Source organism: Oncorhynchus tshawytscha, linkage group LG13 (assembly GCF_018296145.1).
Source record: "Oncorhynchus tshawytscha isolate Ot180627B linkage group LG13, Otsh_v2.0, whole genome shotgun sequence".
In the NCBI taxonomy this organism is placed as follows: domain Eukaryota; kingdom Metazoa; phylum Chordata; class Actinopteri; order Salmoniformes; family Salmonidae; genus Oncorhynchus; species Oncorhynchus tshawytscha.
In genome coordinates this window covers 49,553,060-49,577,620 of record NC_056441.1, presented here as the reverse complement: position 1 = coordinate 49,577,620, position 24,561 = coordinate 49,553,060, and the positions used below count along the sequence as shown (strand labels likewise).

The 24,561-nt window shown below is 48.0% G+C and overlaps 1 protein-coding gene across 1 annotated transcript in view; it reads left to right on the top strand.

Annotated features, from left to right (window-relative positions):
* The window catches only part of LOC112244682 (histone-lysine N-methyltransferase 2A-like), a 53,863-nt gene that overhangs the window by 24,445 nt on the left and 4,857 nt on the right, over positions 1 to 24,561 (top strand). Inside the window, 23 exon segments of the mRNA XM_024412412.2 lie at positions 495 to 590; positions 807 to 927; positions 2,093 to 2,206; positions 2,553 to 2,737; positions 4,651 to 4,824; positions 5,174 to 5,284; positions 6,996 to 7,069; positions 11,849 to 12,051; positions 12,239 to 12,339; positions 12,434 to 12,571; positions 15,393 to 15,551; positions 15,864 to 15,981; positions 16,454 to 16,532; positions 16,623 to 16,783; positions 17,001 to 17,168; positions 17,280 to 21,876; positions 22,009 to 22,077; positions 22,189 to 22,367; positions 22,569 to 22,643; positions 22,777 to 22,951; positions 23,674 to 23,778; positions 23,999 to 24,082; positions 24,278 to 24,407. Of these exon segments, the coding sequence (XP_024268180.2) occupies positions 495 to 590; positions 807 to 927; positions 2,093 to 2,206; positions 2,553 to 2,737; positions 4,651 to 4,824; positions 5,174 to 5,284; positions 6,996 to 7,069; positions 11,849 to 12,051; positions 12,239 to 12,339; positions 12,434 to 12,571; positions 15,393 to 15,551; positions 15,864 to 15,981; positions 16,454 to 16,532; positions 16,623 to 16,783; positions 17,001 to 17,168; positions 17,280 to 21,876; positions 22,009 to 22,077; positions 22,189 to 22,367; positions 22,569 to 22,643; positions 22,777 to 22,951; positions 23,674 to 23,778; positions 23,999 to 24,082; positions 24,278 to 24,407 (7,416 nt within the window).

Genomic DNA, 24,561 nt, shown 5'->3' with positions numbered 1-24,561 from the left:
CCTCATCTTCCTGAGTTATTAGATTGGGATGGGGATTTTCCAATATCCCACGGGGACTTTTCAGAAAATATTCATTACAGAACCAGTTACTTAATCATGCTGTTTACTCCTCTTTGTCATTCTAATCAGGGTTTTGAGCCAGACAAATAAAGTATGTGTCCCAAATTGTTCCCTTTTTAGTGCACTACTTTTGACCAGACCAGGTCAAAACGGAGTGCTCTAAATGTTGAATAAGATGTCATTTGGGACACGTACCTTAACAATATCATGATGAAGGCCTTTCGGTATGCACTATTGGGAGGAAAACCTCCCATCCCTTGTCTAGCCTTGCTATATCATTATCCCTGTAATGTCTGGCTCTATTCAATGTCTTCCACAAAGGGGTAGAGAGAGATTTACATTTCAAGCTTCAATGTTTGTCTAATTACAAAGTGAGGCAAGATTGGCAGTTAGGTTGCTAACTTGCTTCTCTCTACCTCTTCTTCCCCAAGCAGCAACTTCTGGAGTGTGAGACGTGCCGAAACAGCTATCACCCCGAGTGCCTGGGACCCAACCATCCCACCAGACCCACCAAGAAGAAACGAGTCTGGGTATGAATCACGCCATTCTTCTCCTGCTCCCTTTTTGTTAGTGTATATCTGGCCAGCAGACTCACAAGGTTAGGGCTAGGCATATAGATTGAATTTGGTGAAGTTTAGGGTAAGGTTTAGACTGGTTAACTGCCTGCCTTTTTGTTTAACCATTAATTGTCATTGAATGAGTTTGTCATGAATTCTCCCTCTGTGTCCTCGTGTCCTCGTGTCCAGATCTGCACCAAGTGTGTTCGCTGTAAGAGTTGCGGGGCCACAAAACCCGGGAAGGCCTGGGATGCCCAGTGGTCACATGACTTCTCCCTATGTCATGACTGTGCCAAACTTTTCGCTAAAGGTGAGTCACAAGCAGGACCATAAATAATATTTTTATATTGGTTACACTAATGCTCCCAAATTAAAGTTTGGAGCACCACATGGAATTTAGGAACACCCAGAATCTTTTTTTACACAATTGATAGCCTGTATTGGGCCTATATAAATTTGAGATACTTTTGAAGCACTTTTTTTTTTTGCCCCAGAAAGGAATATGTAACACTGTAAATACATCTTTTGTTTATTATAAAAGCTTAAACGTTGATACGAATACCTGTCATTGAAAGTAGTCTTTTGTGGAATATTAGGTTTCTACACTGTGTAAAATAACTCTTCCTATTGTGATGCATTACATTGAAAATCGTACACGGTCTCTTTAAAACGTCAGGTTTGTGATGACAACATGCAAGAGATCTGTCAATCATTGTCGTCCTGAAGAAGCTATCCCTTTTCCTTTCTGTGCCCCCCCAAACCAGGTTGTTAGCCAGTCAATGAGGTAACATGACTGAGCAAAGTGTAAACAAATGGTTAACCACGTCCACCCGTGACTACTTTTAGAACTGCCCAAGACATAGTTTATGAATGTGTAATGTGGTCTCGGCGAGCTGCGACAGGAACGTAAAAATGTTGCACCATTTAATATGGGTCAGCTCTTGACCTGTTTGGGCTTAGAGGCAAGCTGTTTTCGCTGTAGTAGTGGTGCAACCAGGACGCTAACGAATGTGCACTCGCTAGTTTCTCTAGGGCACTTGGAAACAACGATAATTCGAAGCCCTGTCATTACAACAACTATTTTTCTGGGAGATGAGTCACACAGTACTCCCCAAATAAAACTCATGGTCGCACAGCAAAATATTTTGTCACAAATGCGACCAAATTGAGACCTCTGGTCTCAAGTAATGTAGAAGGATGTAGCTCTACAGTACTCGGGCTATTGCCTCACTGTCTACATCTGTAATTGACCAAGGAAAATGTCAAAAGCATTCATTAGGAGGCACATCGATATATAAAATGTTTTGCTACAGAAAACAATGTTTCTAGTCGGCAAAGTCCAGGTAGTCCCTTCTGGTTTTGTCCCTAAAGAACACTACCCTGGCATCTGTCTCCTCAGTACTATGAGAAGGGTTGAGTAGGGTTTGGGGGGGAGAGATTATTTTTTCTATGACCCAACGACTTGTGTTTTCCAGGTAACTTCTGCCCCCTTTGCGATAAGTGCTATGACGACGACGACTACGACAGCAAGATGATGCAGTGTGGGAGGTGCGACCACTGGGTCCACTCCAAGTGTGAGAACCTCACAGGTTAGCGGGCACTCTTGTTTCACAACTCGACTCACTGGAAACAATGCCATCTTTCAGTCTGTCTGTTTTTCATCACCACTCCTGTTATGTGATACAGATTTGAACACTGTTCTCTCATTTGGCTGCTATATGTTCACTACTTAGGGGTATTATATTTAAATGTGTTTATCAATTTCAACTTCTGTTGATATACCCAAAAACACTTGTAAAATGCCTTTCCGCAGTCATATACTCGGCATGGATCTGTTGTCAACACTTTTTGATACTGAGAATTGACCGATAACCAACTGATAAATGAGTGTAAAAAGTCAACCTCCCTCTCTGCTCCCTTGTCTCCCACGACCAGACGAGATGTACGAGCTGCTTTCCAATCTGCCAGAGAGTGTGGCCTACACCTGCACCAGCTGTACGAAGCGCCAGCCGGCCGAGTGGAGGACGGCCCTGGAGAAGGAGCTGCAGGGCCTGGTGCGCCGGGTCCTCACCGCGCTGCTCAACTCCCGCACCTCCACGCACCTGCTCCGCTACAGACAGGTGAGGAGAGAAGGGGATATCGGGTTGCATGTTTAGGGCCAGGAGTTTTTCCTGACCGTGTAACTTCGCCAGGGAAAGACTCAAAGCTCTGGTTATGGGATGTAACCTGGCCAAGTTTTTCCTGCTCATGTGATAGGGGTCAGGAAAAACTCTGGGGACTGGAATGTCGGCTATAACTAGGGCCTAGAGTTTGTCCTGGTTTGGTCGCATGACCAGGGAAAAACACCTGGCCCAACAGATTAAACAGTGGCAAAAAGTATGTCAACCCTTTGGAATTACGTGGACCTCTGCATGAATTGGTCATAACATTTCAGTCAACACAATAGACAAATAGTCTGCTTAAACTATTTAACACAAACAATTCTAAGTTTTCATGTCTTTATTGAACACACCGTGTAAACATTCACAGTGCAGGGTGGGAAAAGTATGTGAACCCTTGGATTTAATAACTGGTTGACCCTCCTTTGGCAGCAATAACCTCAAACAAACGTTTTCTGTAGTTGCAGATCAGACCTGCTCAACAGTCAGGAGGTGTTTTTGACCATTCCTCTTTACAAAACTGCTTCAGTTCAGAAATATTCTTGATGTCTGGTGTGAACCTCTCTCTTGAGGTCATGCCACAGCATCTCAATCGGGTTGAGGTCAGGACTCTGACTGGGCCATTCCAGAAGTCGTATTTTATTCTGTTTTTGATTTACTTCTGTGTTTTGGGTCGTTGTCCTGTTGCATCACCCAACTTCTGTTGAGCTTCAATTGGAGGACAGATAGCCTTACATTCTCCTGCAAAATGTCTTGATAAACTTGAATTCATTTTTTGTCGATGATGGCAAGCTGAGGCAGCAAAGCAGTCCTAAACCACCCTCCACCATAGTTTACAGTTGGGATGAGGTTTTGATGTTGGTGTGCTGTGCTGTGCCTTTTTCTCCACACAGTGTGTTTTCCTTCCTTCTAAACAACTCAACTTTAGTTTCATCTGTCCACAGAATATTTTGCCAGATGCTCTTGCGAACTTCAGACGTGCAGTGGCTTCTACCGTGGTGTCCTCCCAAGAACACCTTTCTTGTATAGTGTTTTACATAACATAGATTCGTCAACAGAGATGTTAGCATGTTCCACAGATTTCTGTAAATCTTTAGCTGACACTCTAGGATTCTTGTTAATCTCATTGAGCATTTTGTGCTGTACTCTTGCAGTCATCTTTGCAGGATGGCCACTCCTAGGGAGAGTAGCAACCGTGCTGAACTTTCTCCATTTATAGACAATTTTTTTTTTACCATGGACTGATAAACAGCAAGGCTTTTAGAGATTTTGTAACCCTTTCCAGCTTTATGCAAGTCAACAATTCTTAATATTAGAGGTCTTCTGAGATCTCTTTTGTTTGTGGCATGGTTCACATCAAGCAATGCTTCTTATTAATTAGCAAACTCAAATGTTTTGTTATATATTTTTTTATATGGCAGGGCAGCCATATCTCGACTCATGTCCAATCTCGGCTTAATGATGTCCAATCTCGGCTTAATGATGTCCAATCTCGGCTTAATGATTGGACTCCAGGTTAGCGGACTCCTGACTCCAATTAGCTTTTGGAGAGGTCATTAGCCTAGGGGGTTCACATACTTTCCCCAACCTACACTGTGAATGTTTAAATGATGTAGAATCAATATAAAATGTTTGTTTTTAATTTAAGCAGACTATTGTTGTGACTTAGATGACGATCAGATCAAATTTGATGACCCAATTTATGCAGAAATCCAGATCATTCTAAAGGGTTCACATACTTGTTTCTTGCCACTGTACATATTTTCTTTCTATGTCTGACATGTTAGGAGAGCAAATGGACAAATAGATCAATGTATTTTGTCATTTGACTGTCTCCCCCACCCCGCTATATCCCCATCTCTCGCTCTCTTTAGGCTGTGATGAAGCCACCTGAGTTGAACCCTGAGACGGAGGAGAGCTTACCCACACGTCGCTCTCCCGAGGGACCCGACCCCCCGGTCCTGACCGAGGTCAAGCCCCCCAACGACTCCCCCCTCGACCTGGAGTCGGTGGAGAAGAAGTTAGCCACTGGGCGCTACAAGTCTGTGGTGGGTCTAAAATCGCATCCCACTCATGTGATCTCACAACCTGGCACTTTGAAAACACAATCAATCAACTGCCCCGCAAAAGTGGTTTGTATATTTGCAGACTCTGTTGTCTCAGTCCATTTCAATCCTTTCATCCCATCCGTATCCACCCAGCATTGTGTGAGAACAGGAGCTATGTTTGTATGAGTGCAGAGCCACATTATCCACAGACACCTGAGTAGTGGCATGAATGCTCATCCCCTGGGGAGCTCTCTTCGCTCAGTTCAAACGCAGTTCACTGTCAGAGAGAGGGATGAGATGGAGGGCAGTGTGTCACTCACTCAGTGCGGTGTTTTCTCCTTTCTTTCAGCTCGAGTTCAGTGACGACGTAGTGAAGATCATCCAGATGGCCATCAACTCAGACGGCGGGCAGCCAGAGAACAGGAAAACCAATAGCATGGTCAAGTCCTTCTTTATCCGGGTGAGGAGAGCCAACAGGAATTGGCCTACAGAGAGCTTGCTCAGCCTCTGCTTCAGTAGTATGCTGAGGAAATATATATAAATGCAACATGCAACAATTTAAGATTTTACCGAGTTCATTTTTATATTTTTATTTAACCTTTATTTAACTCCCAAGGAAATAATTAAATTGAAATAAATTCATCAAGCCCTAATCTATACATTTCACATAACTGGGAATACAGATATGCATCTGTTGGTCAGAGATACCTTTTTTTATTTTTAAGGTAGGGGCTTGGATCAGAAAACCAGTCAGTATATGGTGTGACCACCATTTGCCTCATGCAGTGCGACACATCTCCTTCACATAGAGTTGATCAGGCTGTTGATTGTGGCATGACAATGGGCCATAGGATATCGCCACGGTATCTCTGTGCATTCAAATTGCCATCGATAAAATGCAATTGTGTTCGTTGTCCGTAGCTTTTGCCTGCCCGTACCATAACCGCACCGCCACCATGGTGCACTCCTGTTCACAACGCTGACATCAGCAAACCGCTCGACCACATGACACCATACACCTGCTCTGCGGTTGTGAGGCCGGTCGGACGTACTGCCAAATTTTCAAAACAAAGTTTGAGTCGGTAGGGAAACATTCCATTCCATTCTCTGGCAGTCGTCATGCCGATTGCGCACTCCCTCAACTTGAGACATCTGTGGCGTTGTGGCACAATTGCACATTTTAGAATGGCCTTTTATTGTCCCCAGCACAAGGTGCACCTGTGTAACGATAATGGCTCTTTAATCAGCTTCTTGATATGCCACACCTGTCAGGTAGATGGATTATCATCGAAAATGAGATGCTCATTAACAGGGATATAAACAAATTTGTGCACAATTTGAGAGAATTAAGCTTTTTGTGCATATGGAATATTTATGGGATCTTTTATTTCAGCTCATGAAATATGGGACCAACATGTTACGTGTTGCATTTATATTTTTGTTCAGTATACTAGTATTCACCCTGATTTCAAAAGTGGTGCACTATGTAGGGCGTAAGGTGTCATTTGGGATGAAGCTATAGCTGTTTGCTTTTGTTTCTATTTGAGTCATTTTGGGTTATGTTAAGACGGTGCTAAGCTCTTGACACAGTTTAAGTTTATATTCTTAAACTATTTAAAAAATGCCCAGGTCTGAGACTGTACCTTTTTTTTTTAAGGGCCCAATGTATGTGTACCTTTTTTTTTTTTTAAGGGCCCAATGTATGTTTTTATCTCCATATTAAATCATTTCTGTTTAACAATTTAAGTTCCTTAACTGTGTTTTTCAATTAAAATGGTTAAATAAAAAAATAAAAAAATATATATATAAAAATAGCCTCTTAGCAAAGGGCAATTTCTCAAGCAAGAATTTGGCTAGGAATGTCAGTGGTCTGAGTGGGGAAGGGAAAACTGAAAATGAGCTGTTATTGGCAGAGAGGTTTAGAATGCTTATTGGTCTATGAACTAATTTACCGCATGGCGACGTCACCATCGACGGCCAAAACTCCATCCCACCAAAACAGGCTGACATTTCAGCTGGTCTTTTCAACCTGCTCTTACACTAAAAGGGCATTTTCATAATTTTCACAGTATTACTACAACCTCATAGTGGAGAAATGTATAGAAAACATGCAACTCAGGTTTTTGACTGCAGTGGGCCTTTAACGTCTATTTTCCCCGTCTCTGTTGCAGCAAATGGAGCGCGTATTCCCTTGGTTCAAAGTCAAGGAGTCCAGATTCTGGGAAACGCACAAATTCTCCACCAAGTGAGTGTTTATAACAGCAACATATCAATGAGATTACACAAGAGTCTAATAGATCGGTACACATGCTGCCTGTCGCATTAATGATTCATATTGAAATGACACACTGAATTATTGTTACAGTAGATTATTACTCAAAATACAGCTTATATCCTAAGTGAACTTAACTTTTCAATGTACTGTCTGATACTCCCATGCGTTGTAGGCCCCTATGTAACTGTGTAAACACCGACTGACCCGCTCGAGGAGCCAAGTCCATCTGAATGTTTAGCTCTCTTGCCATAGATCATGAATTGTGCATGGTCCCACTTCCATTGTGTGAACACTCCTCTGTGGTCGCCCTGCGGTTTCAGCAGCACCGATTTTAGTCCTGCCTTCCAACCCCATTTTTGTTGATATTAAATATTTAAAGTGAGTGTAGCAGCTATTTCTCAATGCCAGAAATGCATGTAGTAACTTGGAACACCCCAAGAAAACATTCCCAAATCAAAAACTCATCTTGATTTTTTTTTTTATAATACTTTTAATATTGTTCTATTAAGTTTGGTTTGAGTTTTTTTTCCAAAGCGGCTCTAACTACGGAAACAACCCGACAAAGCCTTGCGGTCAGCATTGCACAGTGAGGAATTAAAAAGCCATGCTCACCCTTCATATACTCAGGGGTAAAAACAATTTAAGAAACAAGTTGTGGCATAGTAGTATGGAGCTAGCTAGCAATTGCATAGGAAGTGTTGCTGCACCCTACCACACAAAGCTTGGCCAGCTTGAATAAACAAGTGCCAGTGTGCCTCTATAGCAACGCAAATTAAACACTTTGGGGAAAAAGTGCGATACATTTGTAAGAATGAGGCGGACAAATTGGCCGCCTACTCGTCAATCTGCGGGGCACACCGGTGGAAGGGGGGCTTCAGCGAAGCATTGCTTTTCAAAGTGGATGCTGTCCCTACCAACAACGTGGCTTATAAAGTATTAAAAACAGCCAGCAGAGCGCGCATTATTCAAGGCTTCACCGTGTAAGTGAAAGAGCTAGCTTATTACAACCAACTAATTCCAGCAAGTGGAAGGGGGAGAAAGTAAGGAACTTGTCTGTCAGCCCTGCATTAAAGACCAAAATTGGCAAAAGAAAATGGTGATAAATAATGTATACTAGTTTAATTAAAGGACCCAAAAATTAACAGCTGCGCCATACAGGTTGCAAAGGAGTTGAAGAGATTTCCGATGTACCGATTCCATGGCATATGGTTTAGGAACTGATGCACAAAACAATGCTGGATTCAAAACTTCATTTTTCAATTTGAATTATTATACAAAATTCTTGCAGTAATGATATATGGGGTATAGCCATCCCAGATCATTGGCCATTGGTACTGTCTGTATGCAGCTTCTTTTTGGTCGCAGGTCCAGGAAGAAGAATTGCAATGTTTACCTGGAACTAACTGCAAATAGCCCTGTTGGCTAATTTCTTTAAAGTCAGTCAATTGACGGATAACACTCTTATCAAAGATGTTTCTTGAATTCACAAAATGTCAAATCTATAAGAATAGAAAGTTTCAGAACTTTTGAAACAGCACAGTTGAAAAAAGGATGGGACGAAAAACAAACACAGCATAACTATTGTAAACTGTACTGCATCTGTAAAATGTATATAATATGCAGAAGCCTTAGTAGTTGTCCATTAGTTTACTCCAATCAGGGGAGGGATCAAATCTATTCAAATGGTATTTCACATGCGCCAAATACAACTGGTGTAGACCTTAGAATGAAATGCTTACGTACAAGCCCTTAACCAACAATGCCGTTTTAAGAACATTTTTATTTTTTACTTTAACACTTGAGTAAAATAACAGTAGTGAGGCTATACACCGGGGGTACCTGTACAGAGTCGATGTGCGGCGGCTCTCGTTAGTCGAGGTAATTGAGGTAATATGTAGAGGTCGACCGATTAACCGGAATGGCCAATTTTAATTAGAGCTATGATTTGATAGAGCAGTCTGACTGAGCGGTGGTAGGCAGCAGCAGGCTCGTAAGCATTAATTCAACCAGCACTTTCGTGCGTTTTGCCAGCAGCTCTTCGTTGTGCGTCAAACATTGAGCTGTTTTTGACTTCAAGCCTATCAACTCCCGAGATTAGGCTGGTGTAACCGATGTGAAATGGCAAGCTAGTTAGCGGGGTGCGGGCTAATAGCGTTTCAAACGTCAATCGCTCTGAGGCTTGGAGTACTTATTCCCCTTGTTCTGCATGGGTAACGCTGCTTCGAGGGTGGCTGTTGTCGTTGTGTTCCTGGTTCGAGCCCAGGGAGGAGCGAGGAGAGGGACGGAAGCTATACTGTTCAACTGGCAATACTAAAGTGCCTTTTAAGAACATCCAATAGTCCCAATAGTCAAAGGTTAATGAAATGCAAATGGTATAGAGAGAAATAGTCCTATAATAACTACAACCTAAAACTTCTTACCTGGGAATATTGAAGACCTTGTGTTAAAAGGAAACACCAGCTTTCATATGTTCTCGTGTTCTGAGCAAGGAACTTAAACGTTAGCTTTCTTCCATGGCACATATTGCACTTTTATTTTCTTCTCCAACACTTTGTTTTTGCATTATTTAAACCAACTTGAACATGTTTCATTTATTTATTTTAAATTCGACCCCGTTTTCTCCCCAATTACATGGTATCCAATTGTTTAGTAGCTACTATCTTGTCTCATTGGTACAACTCCCGTACGGGCTCGGGAGAGACTAAGGTTGAAAGTCATGCGTCCTCCGATACACAACACAACTGCTTCTTAACACAGCGTGGAAGCCAGCCGCACCAATGTGTCGGAGGAAACACTGTGCACCTTGGTTAGCGCGCACTGCGCCCGGCCCGCCACAGGAGTCGCTGGTGCACGATGAGACAAGGATATCCCTACCGGCCAACCCCTCCCTAACCTGGACGACGCTAGGCCAATTGTGCGTCGCCCCACGGACTTCCCGGTCGCGGCCGGTAACGACAGCCTGGCTGCGAACCCAGAGTCTCTGGTGGCACAGCTGGCGCTGCAGTACAGCGCCCTTAACCACTTATAATAAGTCTTTTCAGTCTCCTGAGGGGGAATGGGCTTTGTCGTGCCCTCTTCACGACTGTCTTGGTGTGTTTGTACCATGATAGTTTGTTGGTGATGTGGACACCAAGGAACTTGAAGCTCTCAACCAGCTCTCAACTACAGCCCCGTCGATGAGAATGGGGGGCGGGCTTGGTCCTCCTTCTCCTGTCGTCTACATCATCTCCTTTTTTCTTGAACACTGGAAGGTAGATGTTGCTATCCTGGCACCACACGACCAGGTCTCTGACCTTCTCCCTATAGGCTGTTTCATCGTTCTCGGGGATCAGCCTACCACTGGTTTGTCGTCGGCAAACTTAATGATGGTGTTGGAGTCATACCTGGCCTTGCGATCATGGGTTAATGGAGTATAGGAGGACTGAGCACGAACCCCGGCGGGGCCCCCATGTTGAGGATTAGCGTGGCAGATGTTGTTGCCTACCCTTACCACCTGGGGGCGGCCCGTCAGGAAGTCCAGGATCCAGTTGCAAAGGGAGGTGTTTAGTCCCAGGGTCCTTAGCTTAGTGATGAGCTTTGAGGGTACTATGGTGTTGAACGCTGAGCTGTTGTCAATAAATAGCATTCTCACGTAGGTGTTCCTTTTGTCCAGGTGAGAAAGGGCAGTGTGGAGCGCAACTAAAGGTGCTTCAACAAAGTACTGAGGGAAGGGTCTGAATATTTCTGTAATATTTACGTTTTTTTATGGGTTGTTGTGTGTAGATTGAAGGGGGAAAAACAATTTTAATCCGTTTTAGAGTAAGGCTGCAACTGAATACTTTCCGAATGCAATGTATATATTAGGTACTAAACAGAACCAACTACATAAATATCTGATAGGGTCCATTATCTGCTACCATGGCCTTTTTTGTGTTTTGGCTAATTAACGTTGTAAACCCAATTTTTAGTGAGTCGTTCAGAAGATTATAATTTACATTTTGGATTGTCTGCACTCTTAAATGTACTGCTTTTCGGTATAACAGTTGTGTTTGCAATAATTCTCAATCTGTGTTAGACCCTGTTCATATGTTCTTGCTGTACTTTCTTGAAGTACTGTATTCACTGATCTAAATTGCAATAATTGGTGAAATCAATGCAGTGTGAACTTGCTTTCACCAAGTCAATGTTGACCCTTCAAGAGTGGAAGGCCGGCCTCCCGGGTGGTGCAGTGGTTAAGGGCGCTGTACTGCAGCGCCAGCTGTGCCACCAGAGACTCTGGGATCGCGCCCAGGCTCTGTCGTAACCGGCCGCGACCGGGAGGTCCGTGGGGCGACGCACAATTTGGCCTAGCGTCGTCCGGGTAAGGGAGGGTTTGGCTGGTAGGGAAATCCTTGTTTCATCGCGCACCAGCGGCTCCTGTGGCGGGCCGGGCGCAGTGCGCGCTAACCAAGGTTGCCAGGTACACGGTATTTGCTCCGACACACATTGGTGCGGCTGGCTTCCGGGTTGGATGGCGCTGTGTTAAGAAGCAGTGCGGCTTTGTTGGGTTGTGTATCGGAGGACGCATGACTTTCAACCTTCGTCTCTCCCGAGCCCGTACGGGAGTTGTAGCGATAAGACAAGATAGTAGCTATTAAACAATTGGATAGCATGAAATTGGGGAGAAAAAGGGGTAAAAATTCAACAAAAACAAAGAGTGGAAGGCCGGAAGGATGCGTTTTATATACGATTCAAAGCGGGTCTGAGTCTATACCTGTGTTTTTCTTGCAGCAGTGGCCTCCTCCCCAACGCTGTGTTGCCCCCCTCCCTGGACCACAACTATGCCCAGTGGCAGGAGCGTGAGGAGATTGCCCGCGCCGGGCAGCCCCTCAGGAAGAAGATCATCCCGGCCCCTTGCCCCAAGACCCCCGGAGAGCCCTACTCCCCCCCTCTGCCCCGGCCTCTACTTCCTCAAACACCCCCTATGCTCCATGGTGAGTCTGCTCAACACAACTATAGGGCAACACCTAGGGACAAAAGTAGTGCACCCGTTCCCTATATAGGGAATATGGTGCCATTTGGGTTACACACCTACACTAAGTATTTAATGGATACACTTTTTGATACTGTTTCAGTTGCAGGAAATGATGTGTTTATGGCTTGCTTTCTTGTCTCTCTCAGACCTGAGCTGTGAAGACAGTCCTGAGCTGCTCCCACCCCCTGGTGTCAGTGACAACCGCCAGTGTGTGCTGTGTCTCAAGTACGGAGATGATAACACCAACGTAAGTCAAAGTTGGGCTAAACACCACCTTAGCAGTCGCGATTAGTCGTGGTACAGCTCTTGATCGTGTTCTTTGTGCTTGTGTCTGGTTTCAGGAGGGCGGCAGGCTGCTGTACATCGGGCAGAACGAGTGGACCCACGTGAACTGTGCCCTGTGGTCAGCCGAGGTGTTCGAGGATGATGATGGCTCTCTGAAAAACGTCCACATGGCCGTGATCCGAGGGAAACAGTTGGTAAGACTAATAAACCAAAATACCTATTTGTACGAGATGTACAGTGCTTTTGGAAAATATTCAGACCCCTTGGCTTTTTCCGCATTATTTTACGTTACAGCCTGAGTATAAAATGTATTAAAACAGTCCTCTGCAATCTACACACAATACCCCATAATGACAAAGTGAAAATGGGTTATTAGAAACTTTTGCTTTTCTAAAGTATTCAGACCCTTTGCTATGAGGCTCAATTGAGATCAGGTGCATCCCGTTTGCATTGATCATCCTTGATGTTTCTACAACCTGATTGGAGTCCACCTGTGGTAAACTCAATTGGTTGGACATGATTTGGAAAAGCACACACCTGTCTATGGAAGGTCCCACAGTTGACAGTGCATGTTAGAGCAAAAACCAAGCCAAGAGGTCGAAGGAATTGTCCGTAGAGCTCCGAGACAGGATTGTGTCGAGGCACAGCTCTGGGGAAGGGTACCAAAAACATTTATTCAGTATTGAAGGTCCCCAAAAACACAGTGGCCTCATCATTCTTAAATGGAATAAGTTTGGAGCCACCAAGACTCTTCCCAGAGCAGGCCACCTGGCCAAAATCGGGGGAGAAAGGATTTGGTCAGGGAGGTGACCAAGAACACTATGGTCACTCTGACAGAGCTCCAGAGTTCCTCTGTGGAGATGGTTGTCCTTCTGGAAGGTTCTCCCATCTCTGTAGCACTCCACCAATCAGGCCTTTATGGTAGAGTGGTAAAAGGCACAGCCCATTTGGAGTTTGCAAAAAAGCACCTAAAGGAATCTCAGACTATGAGAAACAAGATTCTCTGGTCTGATGAAACCAAGATTGAGCTCTTTGGCCTGAATGTCAAGCGTCACGTCTGGAGGAAACCTGGCACCATCCCAAAGGGTGAAGCATGGTGGTGGCAGTATCATGCTGTGGGGATGTTTTTCAGCAGCAGGGACTGCTAGTCAGGATCACAGCGAAGATGAATGGAGCAATGTCGAGATCCTTGAAGGATTTTGGGCTCCTGAGTAGCGCAGCGGTCTAAAAAACTGCAACTCGTTGCAAGAGGCGTCACTATAGTACCTGGCTGTATCACATCCGGCCGTGATTGGGAGTCCCATAGGGCAGCGCACAATTGGTCCAGTGTCGTCCGGGTTTGGATGGAGTAGGCAGTCATTGTAAATAAGATTTTCTTTTCTTAACTGACTTGCCTAATTTATTTAATAAAGGTTAAATAAAATAAAACATTAAAAAAATTAATGAAAACCTGCTCCAGAACGCTCAGGACCTCTGACTGGGGCAAAGGTTCACCTTCCAACACGACAATGACCCTAAGCACACAGCCAAGGCAACGCAGGAGTAGCTTCTGGACAAGTCTTTGAATGTCCTCGTAGCCAAGCCGGAGCCCGGACTTGAACCCGATCAAACATCTCTGGTAAGACCTGAAAATAGCTGTGCTTCAATGCTCCCCATCCAACCTGACAGAGCTTGAGAGGATCTGCAGAGAAGAATAGGAGTAACTCCAAGTACAGGTGTGCCAAGCTTGTAGCGTCATACTCAAGAAGACTCGAGGCTGGAATCGCTGCCAAAGGTGCTTCAACAAAATACTGAGTAAGGGTCTTAATACTTTTGTAAAAAAACTATTTTTGCTTTGTCATAATGGGGTATTGTGTGTAGGGGGGGAAAAGTTTTTTTTTAAATACATTTACGCTTTATCGTAAATTTGTTTGGGAAAAGGTCCAGGGGTCTGAATACTTTGCGAAAGCTCTATTTATTTTTAGTAAATGGATATTCCATCTTTTGTATGTGTGTGTATTAATTTAGTATGTGGACACTCCTTAAAATTAGTGGATTTGGCTGTTTCAGCCACGTGTTGCTGACAGGTGTGTAAAATTGAACGTACAGCCATGCAATCTCCATAGACAAACTGGCTGTAGAATGGCCTTATTGAAGAGCTGTGACTTTCAACGTGGCACCGTCATAGGATGCCACCTTTCATCAGTTCGTCAGTTGGAGCGATAAATCGTGCTTCACCATCTGACAGTCCAACGGATAAATCTGGGTTTGGCGGATGCCAGGAGAACACTACCTTCCCAATGCATAGTGCCAACTGTAAGGTTTGGTGGAGGAGTGGTTCATGGTTATGCCCCTTAGGTCCAGTGAAGGGCGATCTTAACGCTACAGCATACAATGATATTGTAGACAATTCTGTTCTTCCAACTTTTGGGAAGGCCCTTTCCTGTGTCAACATGACAACGCCCCTGTGCACAAAGCAAGGTCCATACAGAAATGGTTTGTTGAGGTTGGTCTGGGAGAACATGACTGAGCCCTGAACATGACAGAGCCCTGAACTCAACCCCATCAAGCACCTTTTGGGATGAATTGGAACACCGGCTGCGAGCCAGGCCTAATCGCCCAACATCAGTGCCCGACCCCACTATTGCTCTTGTGACTAAATGGAAGCAAGTCCCCGCAGCAATATTCCAACATTTAGTGGAAAACCTTCCCAGAAGAGTGGAGGCTGGTACAGCAGTGACGGGGGGACCAAATCCATATTAATGCCTATGATTTTGGGATGAGGGGTTTGACAAGCAGGTGTCCACATACCTTTGGTCATGTAGTGCATGTTTCACTTGAAAACGCATGTTGCCATTACTTTAGTTCGGTGCATAATTTACATTGTCTTCTATTATGCATGCTCTTGATACTAAATATACAAAAGTGTCAAAAAAAATCATAATTATTATTACTCAAATGACCTTGAGTTGTTGTTGTTGTTGATTATCTATGTCTAATGGCAGTGTCCTGTGATGTTTGTTTTCCTCTCGGCAGCGCTGCGAGAACTGCCAACGTCCCGGCGCAACAGTGGGCTGCTGCCTGACCTCCTGCACCAGAAACTACCACTTCATGTGCGCCCGGCAGCGCCAGTGTGTCTTCCTGGAGGACAAGAAGGTCTACTGCCAGCGCCACCGGGACCTCATCAAAGGAGAGGTGAGACGCAAAGCTGAACTCCTTCCTCATCTTCTCCAGCCCACCTCCCTTACCCACCTGCAGCATCACACACAAACAAACATCTAGAAGATACCAACACTTTACATATGAAAATGTTGACTCAATGTCAGTGTTTTTTTTTGTGTGTTTTTTTTAAAGCTCTGGCTTACCGGTAAAAGGTAAAAACAACATGCATGCAATTAGCCCGTATCTATCGAAATCATACTGCAGCATGGGTCAAACTGTGGTCATGGTGAGGAGAAGGGCGCACTTGTAGGTACTTTGTTTGAAATGCATGACTTCCTTGCCCAGGTGGTGTCCGAGTCTGGCTTCGAGGTCACGCGGAGGATCCTAGTGGACCTGGAGGGGATCAGCATGCGGAGGAAATTCCTGACCGGCCTTCAGCCGGAGAACATCCACATGATGATAGGTGTGTATGTTTATTATCCCCCTTCACAGCCATATATAGAGATCTCTATGGACTAGTCCCAAACAGCATTACTTTTGGCATTACTTTTGACCAGGAATCATAGGGTTCTGGTCAAAAGTAGTGTACTTGTATAGACATTAGTGTGCCGTTTGCGACGCACACTACATATGGCTCTGCTTACTCTGTCTGTAACTTCTCTCTGGGACCCCCAGCCGTTATCTGGGGTTATCTGATCATATATTCCAGCGCTATGCAGCACACCTGGTTTTTCAAATGGTCGACTGATCATCAAGTCCTTGAATTAGGTGAATGAGCAGTGCTAGTTCAGGGCTTTCCCAAAGTAGTGAAACGGCCAGGGGACGTCCGCGGCGTTTTGAGACACTAGCTGGCCCAACAAACATGTTTCTGAATGGCCTCCTTGGATTAGGGGCTCGTAACTTTTTTTTCTTTTTTTTTCTCCCCCCCATCGCAGGCTCCATGACCATCGATTGCCTTGGAATACTGACCGAGCTCTCGGATTGCGAGCGCAAACTCTTCCCCATCGGCTACCAGTAAGTACACACAGTGCTGCGCCTGTCTTTTTATGTGAAGTAGTCAGTGCAACAGAAGACTGATCAATTTGCTGGTTTCTGTCAACACAGGTGTTCCAGGGTGTACTGGAGCACTCTAGACGCCCGGAAGCGTTGCGTCTACACCTGCAGGATCCTGGTGTGTCGTCCCACTGTGGTGGAGCCTGACCTGAAGAGTGCTCTTCCAGAGGAGAACCGCACCATCTCCCACAGCCCTTTTACGCCCATTTTAGGTGTGTGTGTGAGCCAGAATGCTGCATCACTACATTATTAATTATTCAAATTTATGCAGCACTGCATTTGGTCTAGTTTGTTGCCAGCGTGTAAACGCATTCAATACGTTTATTTGACACGTGCACAGGGTACAGCAGGCAGAAAACTGTACAGTGAAATGCTTACTTGCAAGAATTGAATCTGAAGAATTGATTCCATCAAACTTTTCATTGACAGACAAAGCCCTGTCTCCGGTGCCCGATCCTTTTGACTCTCTGAAGCCCTCCAACCGCCTCTCCCTGCTGCCCTCCAGCCCCAATCCTCCTAAAGTTTACACACGAAACAGGCACCCCAGCTACCCCCCGTGCCAGCGCTCCCCTGGCTCCAGACCACTTCCATCCCCAGGTATCTTCAAACTCTTTACCCCATTTACCTCAAACTGTCATTGTAAACTCCCATTCACACGTGGAGACATGCAGTATGGTAAAATGTGTTTTTGTCCATGTTGTTTTGCAGGCGGATCCTCTCAGTCGGCCCATGAGATTGTGACGGTGGGGGACCCCCTTCTGAGTTCCAGCCTAAGGAGCATCAGCTCCCGGCGCCACAGCACCTCTTCCCTCTCTCCCCAGCCCAGACAGAAGGTAGTCTCCCCTCCACAGGCTGGGGAGGCTGCCGCCATGAACCAATTGGCCCTGCTCTCTTCTTCCACCCCACCCCCTGTGCTCTCCTCTTCCTCTGCTTCCAGAGACCAGGGTCTAAGGGATACAGGGAAGCCGCCCGCCGGCGGAGTCCGAACGCAGAGCCGCGAGACTAGCTCACCCAGCCCTGGAGGTCAACACCGACACCACCACAGCATCTCTGAGATGAAGACAGACGGTGGGAAAGAAAGTGCGCCTTGCAAGCAGGCTGTGGGGGAGAACCCCAAACTTTCCCCAATGGCCCCAGGGATGGCAGGAGCGAGCCAGACCTCCCCACCACCAGGTACAGGTGTCCAGACAGGGCACCAAAGGGCCAGCAACAGCAAATCCCAGGCGGAGAAGGGGAAGCAGGGCGGGAAGGTCCCTGACCTGTCGGCTGGCGTCACGCTCCACTCCCGCCACTGTGTCACCACGACCCTGTCCAAGGACAGAGGTGGTGGTGGTGGTAGTAGTAGCAACCTGGCTAAGGAGGGAAGTGTGACCTTGGCGCAAGCCTCTAAAGATTCTGTGAAATTGGGGTCTCCCCAGCCCCTGTTCCACAAAAGCGTTGGGAGGCAGTCCCATCTGTCGGGGCCAGCCCCTGCCGCCGCCACAAAGCCCCTGTGGTTTTCGGGGGCCGATGATGACGTCATCAAACGGAGCTCCCAAGCCACCCCGGCTGTTCCCTCCAGCCACTCGGCCGCCACCACCAAAGACAAGCACTCCAAAGTCCGAACAATCGACAGCCGAGAGGCATCTAAAGAGAGGGAGAAGACCCCTCAGAACAGCAACAAGAACCCCACGCTCAACAACAACAATGCTAAAGAGACTGGTGGAACCACTAATGCTCCAACCCCAACCTCGCAGAACTGCAACAGCAAAGCTGCAAACCTCAGTAACAACACCAAAGCCATTGTCAAGCAGGAGGTGGAAAAGCTGGAGAATCAGGGAAGAGGACGATCTTCAAAGAGCAGGGAGAGATTCTCCAGTCCTGAGAACAGCTCCAGCCTAGAGGCCATTAAGCAGCCCAGGATAGCCTCGGAGAGAAGCATGAGGGCTTCACAGGTTCAAGCAAGAGTAACAGCCAACGAAGTCGCGGCTGCTAGAGACAAAAAGCGGGCTATAGTCAAGGCGTCCCTGACGCCGCTGAAGACCGACCCGAACGGGACCAACACCGTGAGCACTTCCTCTGACTCCTGCACTACCACTTCCATCTGTCCAGTAGGCCTGGAGGGACCCCCCCACCGCAGGTCCTCCTGCTCCATGCTCTTCTCCCCGTCGGCCTGCTCAGTGTCGAACAACCCGCCACTGCACCCCGAGGACCGCGAAGAGAAGCGACTCCTGGCTCACTGCACCGAGGACGAGGGGACCAGCGACAGGGACGACCACGCCTTGCTGGAGGAGGAAGGCGGCGACGGGGACAAACGCCACGAGGACGACAGTGACTGCTCGGGCTCGGCCAAGCGACGTTACCCAAGGCGCAGCGCCAGGGCCCGCTCCAACATGTTCTTCGGCCTGACTCCTTTCTACGGGGTGCGCTCCTATGGAGAGGAGGATATCCCTTTCTACAGCAGCAGCGGGGACGGGCCTGGGAAGAGGAAGGCTGGGGGTGGCAGGCGCTCGGCCGAAGGCCAAGTGGACGGGGCAGACGATAGGAGTAACTCCTCCTCAGGGGACAGCGGAGAAGAAGAGGAAGGGGGATTCAGCCAGTGTTCCAACAAGGATCCATACTATTACAACTTCACCCGCACCATCATCAACCCCGGCCCTGTGATGCCCTCAATCGAGGGGATTGACCAGTGCCTGGGGAGGGGCTCTCAGCTGCAGCGCTTCCTGAAGGATGAGAAGGAGGAGAGGGTTGTTGCTGCTGTGGATGGAGTTCCCACCCGGAGCCTCCTGGGCCACCAGCAGATTGGCCAGCTGGACGGCATTGATGACAGCTCAGAGAGTGACGCCAGCGCGAGCACCACCAACACCACCACGGCCACCGCAGCGTCCTCTTCCCACAAGAGCACAGGAAAGAGGAAGGGCAGAGAGAGGCACATGGAGAAGCTGGAGCACGACTCTGGGAAGGAGGTGGACAACAGCAGCGGAGGGGGTGGGAGCAGCGGTAGCAGTAGCAACAACAGCCGAGAAGGCAGGAAGAGCCAGAAGGACAGCTCTCTCCCTCTGGGTGGGGTGAAGTCGTCCCAGAGACAGGACCCCCTGGAGGCCCAGCTCTCACTTAGCACTGATCTGCTCAAGTCAGACTCGGACAACAACAACAGTGACGACTGCGGCAACATCCTGCCGTCGGACATCATGGAGTTTGTCCTCAACACGCCCTCCATGCAGGCCCTCGGGCAGCAGCCTGAGGCCTCCTCTTCTGAGCTCCTCTCCCTGGACGAGGGCTATGGGGTGGGTGTCAACCGCCGCAAAGACATCCTCTTCGAGGACTTCCCTCAGCCGCTGGCCAGTGCTGAGCCCGCGGAGAGTGGGGTGAGCACGTCCATCTCGGTCGAAGAGCCATATGGTCTGCCTCTGGAGCTGCCCTCTGACCTCTCTGTCCTGACCACTCGCAGCCCCACGGTCAACAACCAGAACCATGGCGGCCTCATCTCAGAGGGCTCAGAACGCACCATACTGTCCCTGGCAGCCTCTGATGAAACCATCGCAGAGAAAGGAGGCGAGGACAAGCAGCAGAGAGGGGCCGGTGTGTCCCCTGAGAGCCAGCAGGAAGGAAGTGGAGGTAGCCGAGAATCTCAGGTAAGAGAAGGCCACATGACCCCGGAGCAGTTTGAGCATATCACTAGTCCCTCCCTGGGCCAGGTGGTCGAAGCAGATAACCAGGATCTGACCAGGCGCTCTGGGACCCCCGTCCTACCCAGCTCCCCCACCCCACCTCTCCAGGGACAGAAGTACATCTCTGCTCCATCTTCAGCCAGCCCCGGACCCTCCCAGGTGGCCAGCATGGCTGTCCAGACCACCTCTCATTTAAAACAAGGCCCAGAAAAACTCATAGTGGTCAACCAGCATCTGCAGCCCCTCTACGTCCTACAGACGCTCCCCAATGGTGTCACTCAGAAGATCCAGATCACCCCATCGGTCAGCGCAACAGGAGTGATGGATACCATGACTCTAACCACAGGGCTCACCACCGGGATAACCACCTCCCAGCCCATCTTTCCTGCTGGGGGTAAAGTGTTGGGCACCATGTCCCATCACCCTCAGATCCATACTTTCACCGGCACCACCCAGACGGGCTTCCAGCCTGGCATTCCCAGCACCACCTCCGGCCTCCTGATCGGGGTGCCCTCCCATGAGCCCCAGATCCTGGTGACCGAGGCCGGACGGAGGCACGACTTGGCCCCCAACATGACCATCGTGTCCAGCGCCGCCTCCATCTCCACGTCCTCGGCCGTGCTCGTGTCTGGACACGGCAAGAAGCGACCCATTTCCCGTCTCCAGCCGCGGAAGACCAAGAAACTAGCCCGCTCCAGGAGCCAGCCCACCCTGGCCCCGTCTGAGGTGAGACCCAACATGACTCTGATCAACCTGTCTTCCCCACAGATAGCCCAGTCCGGACTGGTCGAGCTGGGCACCCTGACCACGGCCGCCACCACTTCTCACCGCAATGTCCCCAACATTATCAAGAGACCCAAATCAGGAGTCATGTACTTTGAGCCCATCCAGCAGAGGAGACCTCTTCCCAGTGGGCAGCCTGGCATCCTGGGCCACGACTCCTCCACCCACCTGCTGCCCTGCACTGTCTCGGGGCTCAACCCTAACCAGTCAGCAGTGCTGAACATGGTGTCCATGGCTCAGCCCAGCGGGCCCGGAGGCCTCATTGCGCCAGGCTCTGTCTCTCTCAGCACCCCGGTGCTCAGCTCTGCTGAAATCACGGGACCCATCAGCAGCCTCCTCTTCAAAGCCACCCCGCACAACCTGGGCCTTCCGGAGCAACAGATGCTCCTCCAGTCTGGAGCACCTCTGATGTCTCAGCTGTGCAGCCCCGCCCAGACCTCCATCGCCAGCAGCATCTGTGTGATTCCCTCCCATCAGACCATCAGCATGTCCTTAAGCCAGCAGGTGGACCCAGAAAGCAGCGCTTTCCAGCGGCAGCAACACCCGCCAAATGCTAGTGGACAACCTGTTGCTCTGGCCCCCAGCCCGGTCTCACAAGACGCCGGCAAGGGACATCCAGTTGGGGTGTTCTCCCAGAGTTCCCGCTCTCAAAGCTCAAGCACCATGCCTATATCCAGGTCCTCATCAGAGCAGAAACAAGAGCTGAGGTGTAGCGCTGCAGCAACGGCATTTACGGGCTCTGGGAAAGGGAAGCAGAAAGCCAAGCGGACGAGGCAGAGTCCAGACAAGGCCAGCGGGAAGAAACACAAGGGTTGGCAGACAGAGTCTCCTCGGGAGACAAAAGGAGACCGGGCAGCACCCTCCACTCCTGGGTAAGATTCTCACATCAAAGATAACTCATGAAATAATCAACTAGTACTATACTGATTTCACGACAAGTGTGTTATGATACTATGGTTGGCATCCGCTACATATCCATATTTGAATTCCCTCTACCACTGCAGCTCTAGAGAGCCAGTCTCTCCTGAATCCATGGACACAGGCAAGCCCAGAGACAGGGGCACCTGCAAAAGGTAAGTCATGCAAGCTTGTCATCCATTTCCATTTTTTTCCTATACTATTAAAATGTCAATGGGTAATGTTTCTCCTGCTCTAACCAGTAATGTTTCTCCTGCTCTAACCAGTAAAACCAGTGAGTTCCCTGAGGAGAAAGGCGAGACCACCACTGGCTCTCTACTGGTGGCCACCCCTGACCAGGAGGGCAGCCGCAGGGACTCTTCCATGGACCACAAGCCCAAGAAGGGACTCATCTTTGAGATCTGCAGCGACGATGGCTTCCAGATCCGCTGCGAGAGTATCGAAGGTATCCGAAGTCCTGACCTTATCCTCTTGCTCCGTGTTTCCATGCAGCATGGTTATGAAGCCCAATGGTAGAAAATAGCTCTACATTTATTGAAGTGAATGTGTAACAGTCAAGATCTCTCATTTCCAAATCCTCGCGCAGATTAAGAAAACTACAGGTGTACTTCAATGACCTGTCGTGTCTTCTCCCTCTCACCCACAGAGGCCTGGAAGTCCCTGACAGATAAAGTCCAGGAGGCCCGCTCCAACGCCAGACTCAAAGAGCTCTCCTTTGAAGGTACCATTTCAGATTTTTATTTTGTTTATGCCGGTTCATTTCTTTTGAAGAATGAAATGATCACTCATCACAAACTTTGTATCCTCTGTACCCCTCAACTCCTTCCTTTGTTCTCTCTTTCTTTCTTTCTCAGGAGTTAACGGTCTGCGGATGCTGGGGGTCCTCCACGATGCCGTGGTGTTCCTGCTGGAGCAGCTGTATGGTTCCAGGCACTGTCGCAGCTACCGCTTCCGCTTCCACAAGCCCGAGGAGGCCGACAAGCCCCCGATCAACCCTCATGGCTCGGCCCGCGCCGAGCTCCACCAGAGGTACAGCCCTCTTCCAACACATAAAGGCATAGGATGCAGACAAATGTACAGTATTTGCCGTAGGAAGTGCAATATGACCCCATTTACACTGTATATTGGAATGGCAAAGAGTTGAAAAACTACAAACCTCAGATTTCCCACTTCCTGGTTGGATTTTTTTTTTCTCAGGTTTTTGCCTGCCGTATGAGTTCTGTTCTATACTCACAGACATCATTCAAACCGTTTTAGAAACTTCAGTGTTTTCTATCCAATACTACTAATAGTATGCATATATTAGCATCTGGGACAGTGTAGCAGGCAGTTTACTCTGGGCACCTTATTCATCCAAGCTACTAAATACTGCCTCCCTGTCACCAAGAAGTTAATGTCATCACTGAGTCATGACTGGACAGGTGAAGACCATGTGGCGGAGACCTTGACCCTGATGAATCATGTCTAATTATTGATTAGTTCAGGAAGCACTTCTAAAGTTTATTTTATTTAGCTGGACCCGAGTCTATTAGTTTTCTTTTAATTGTTGAAGAAATTCAGATCTATGCATTCTACTTCAGCAATTAAAATGTAGTGAGCCGTTTGTACACGGGCTCTCTTAACTGTTGTTTTGGAGCTGATAACTGCATCTTCGTTAACAAATCTCAAGTCCCTATTTGGGAGAGGTCCTTCCTAGGGTTAAGAGTCTGCATCATTGATTTGTGTGTCTGCTCCATCTGCCTTCGCCGCAGGAGGTCTGTGTTTGACATGTTCAACTTCCTGGCCTCCAAGCACCGCCAGCCTCCCGAGTACAACCCCCACGAGGAGGACGAGGAGGTGCAGCTCAAGTCTGCTCGGTGAGTCACGCCGCCCCGTTACACAATTCCTGTTTTTAGTTTATTTTTACTTCAGAAAATCAGGACTATTTCTTTATTCTCCGTATCATCATTACAATGGACTTGTAGTCTGTTGTCTTGGTTTTCTGTTCACATACCTGTATCCACCGGTTGGAGCTTCACAGTGGTAGTAGACCATCCTTCCTTCATTGTAACACACTGTGCTACTGTTGTTTTTCAGCCGGGCCACCAGCATGGACCTCCCCATGCCCATGAGGTTCCGACACCTGAAGAGAACGTCCAAGGAGGCGGTGGGGGTGTTCAGGTTAGGAAAACGCTGGCTCCGTGACGTTTCGCCTGATACAAATCCAAATGCAGTGGGATGGTTTTTAACAAGAAGAGGAACTACTACCGTAGCTTTGCTGTAGCTACGTCCTTGTTCCAGAGAGTGGGGTTTAAAAGCGGGAAACCTTTCGTTGAACCAGTTGTCACTTAGCCCCTGTGTGTCCTCCCCTCACAGGTCAGCCATACACGGCCGAGGTCTGTTCTGCAAGAGGAGCATCGACGTGGGGGAGATGGTGATCGAGTACTCGGGCAACGTCATCCGCTCTGTCCTCACCGACAAACGGGAGAAGTACTACGACGGCAAGGTGAGGGAGAAGCCAGGCGTCAATGGAACACAAGTCCTCTGTGCTCATTCGCTTCGAGTCTGAACGGGGTCCCTTTCGATGGGCAAACGTTGTGGAACGTTGCAGATAGAAATGTCATGAAAAGAACTTGCGCGAGTCCTTATTCTGCTTGTCA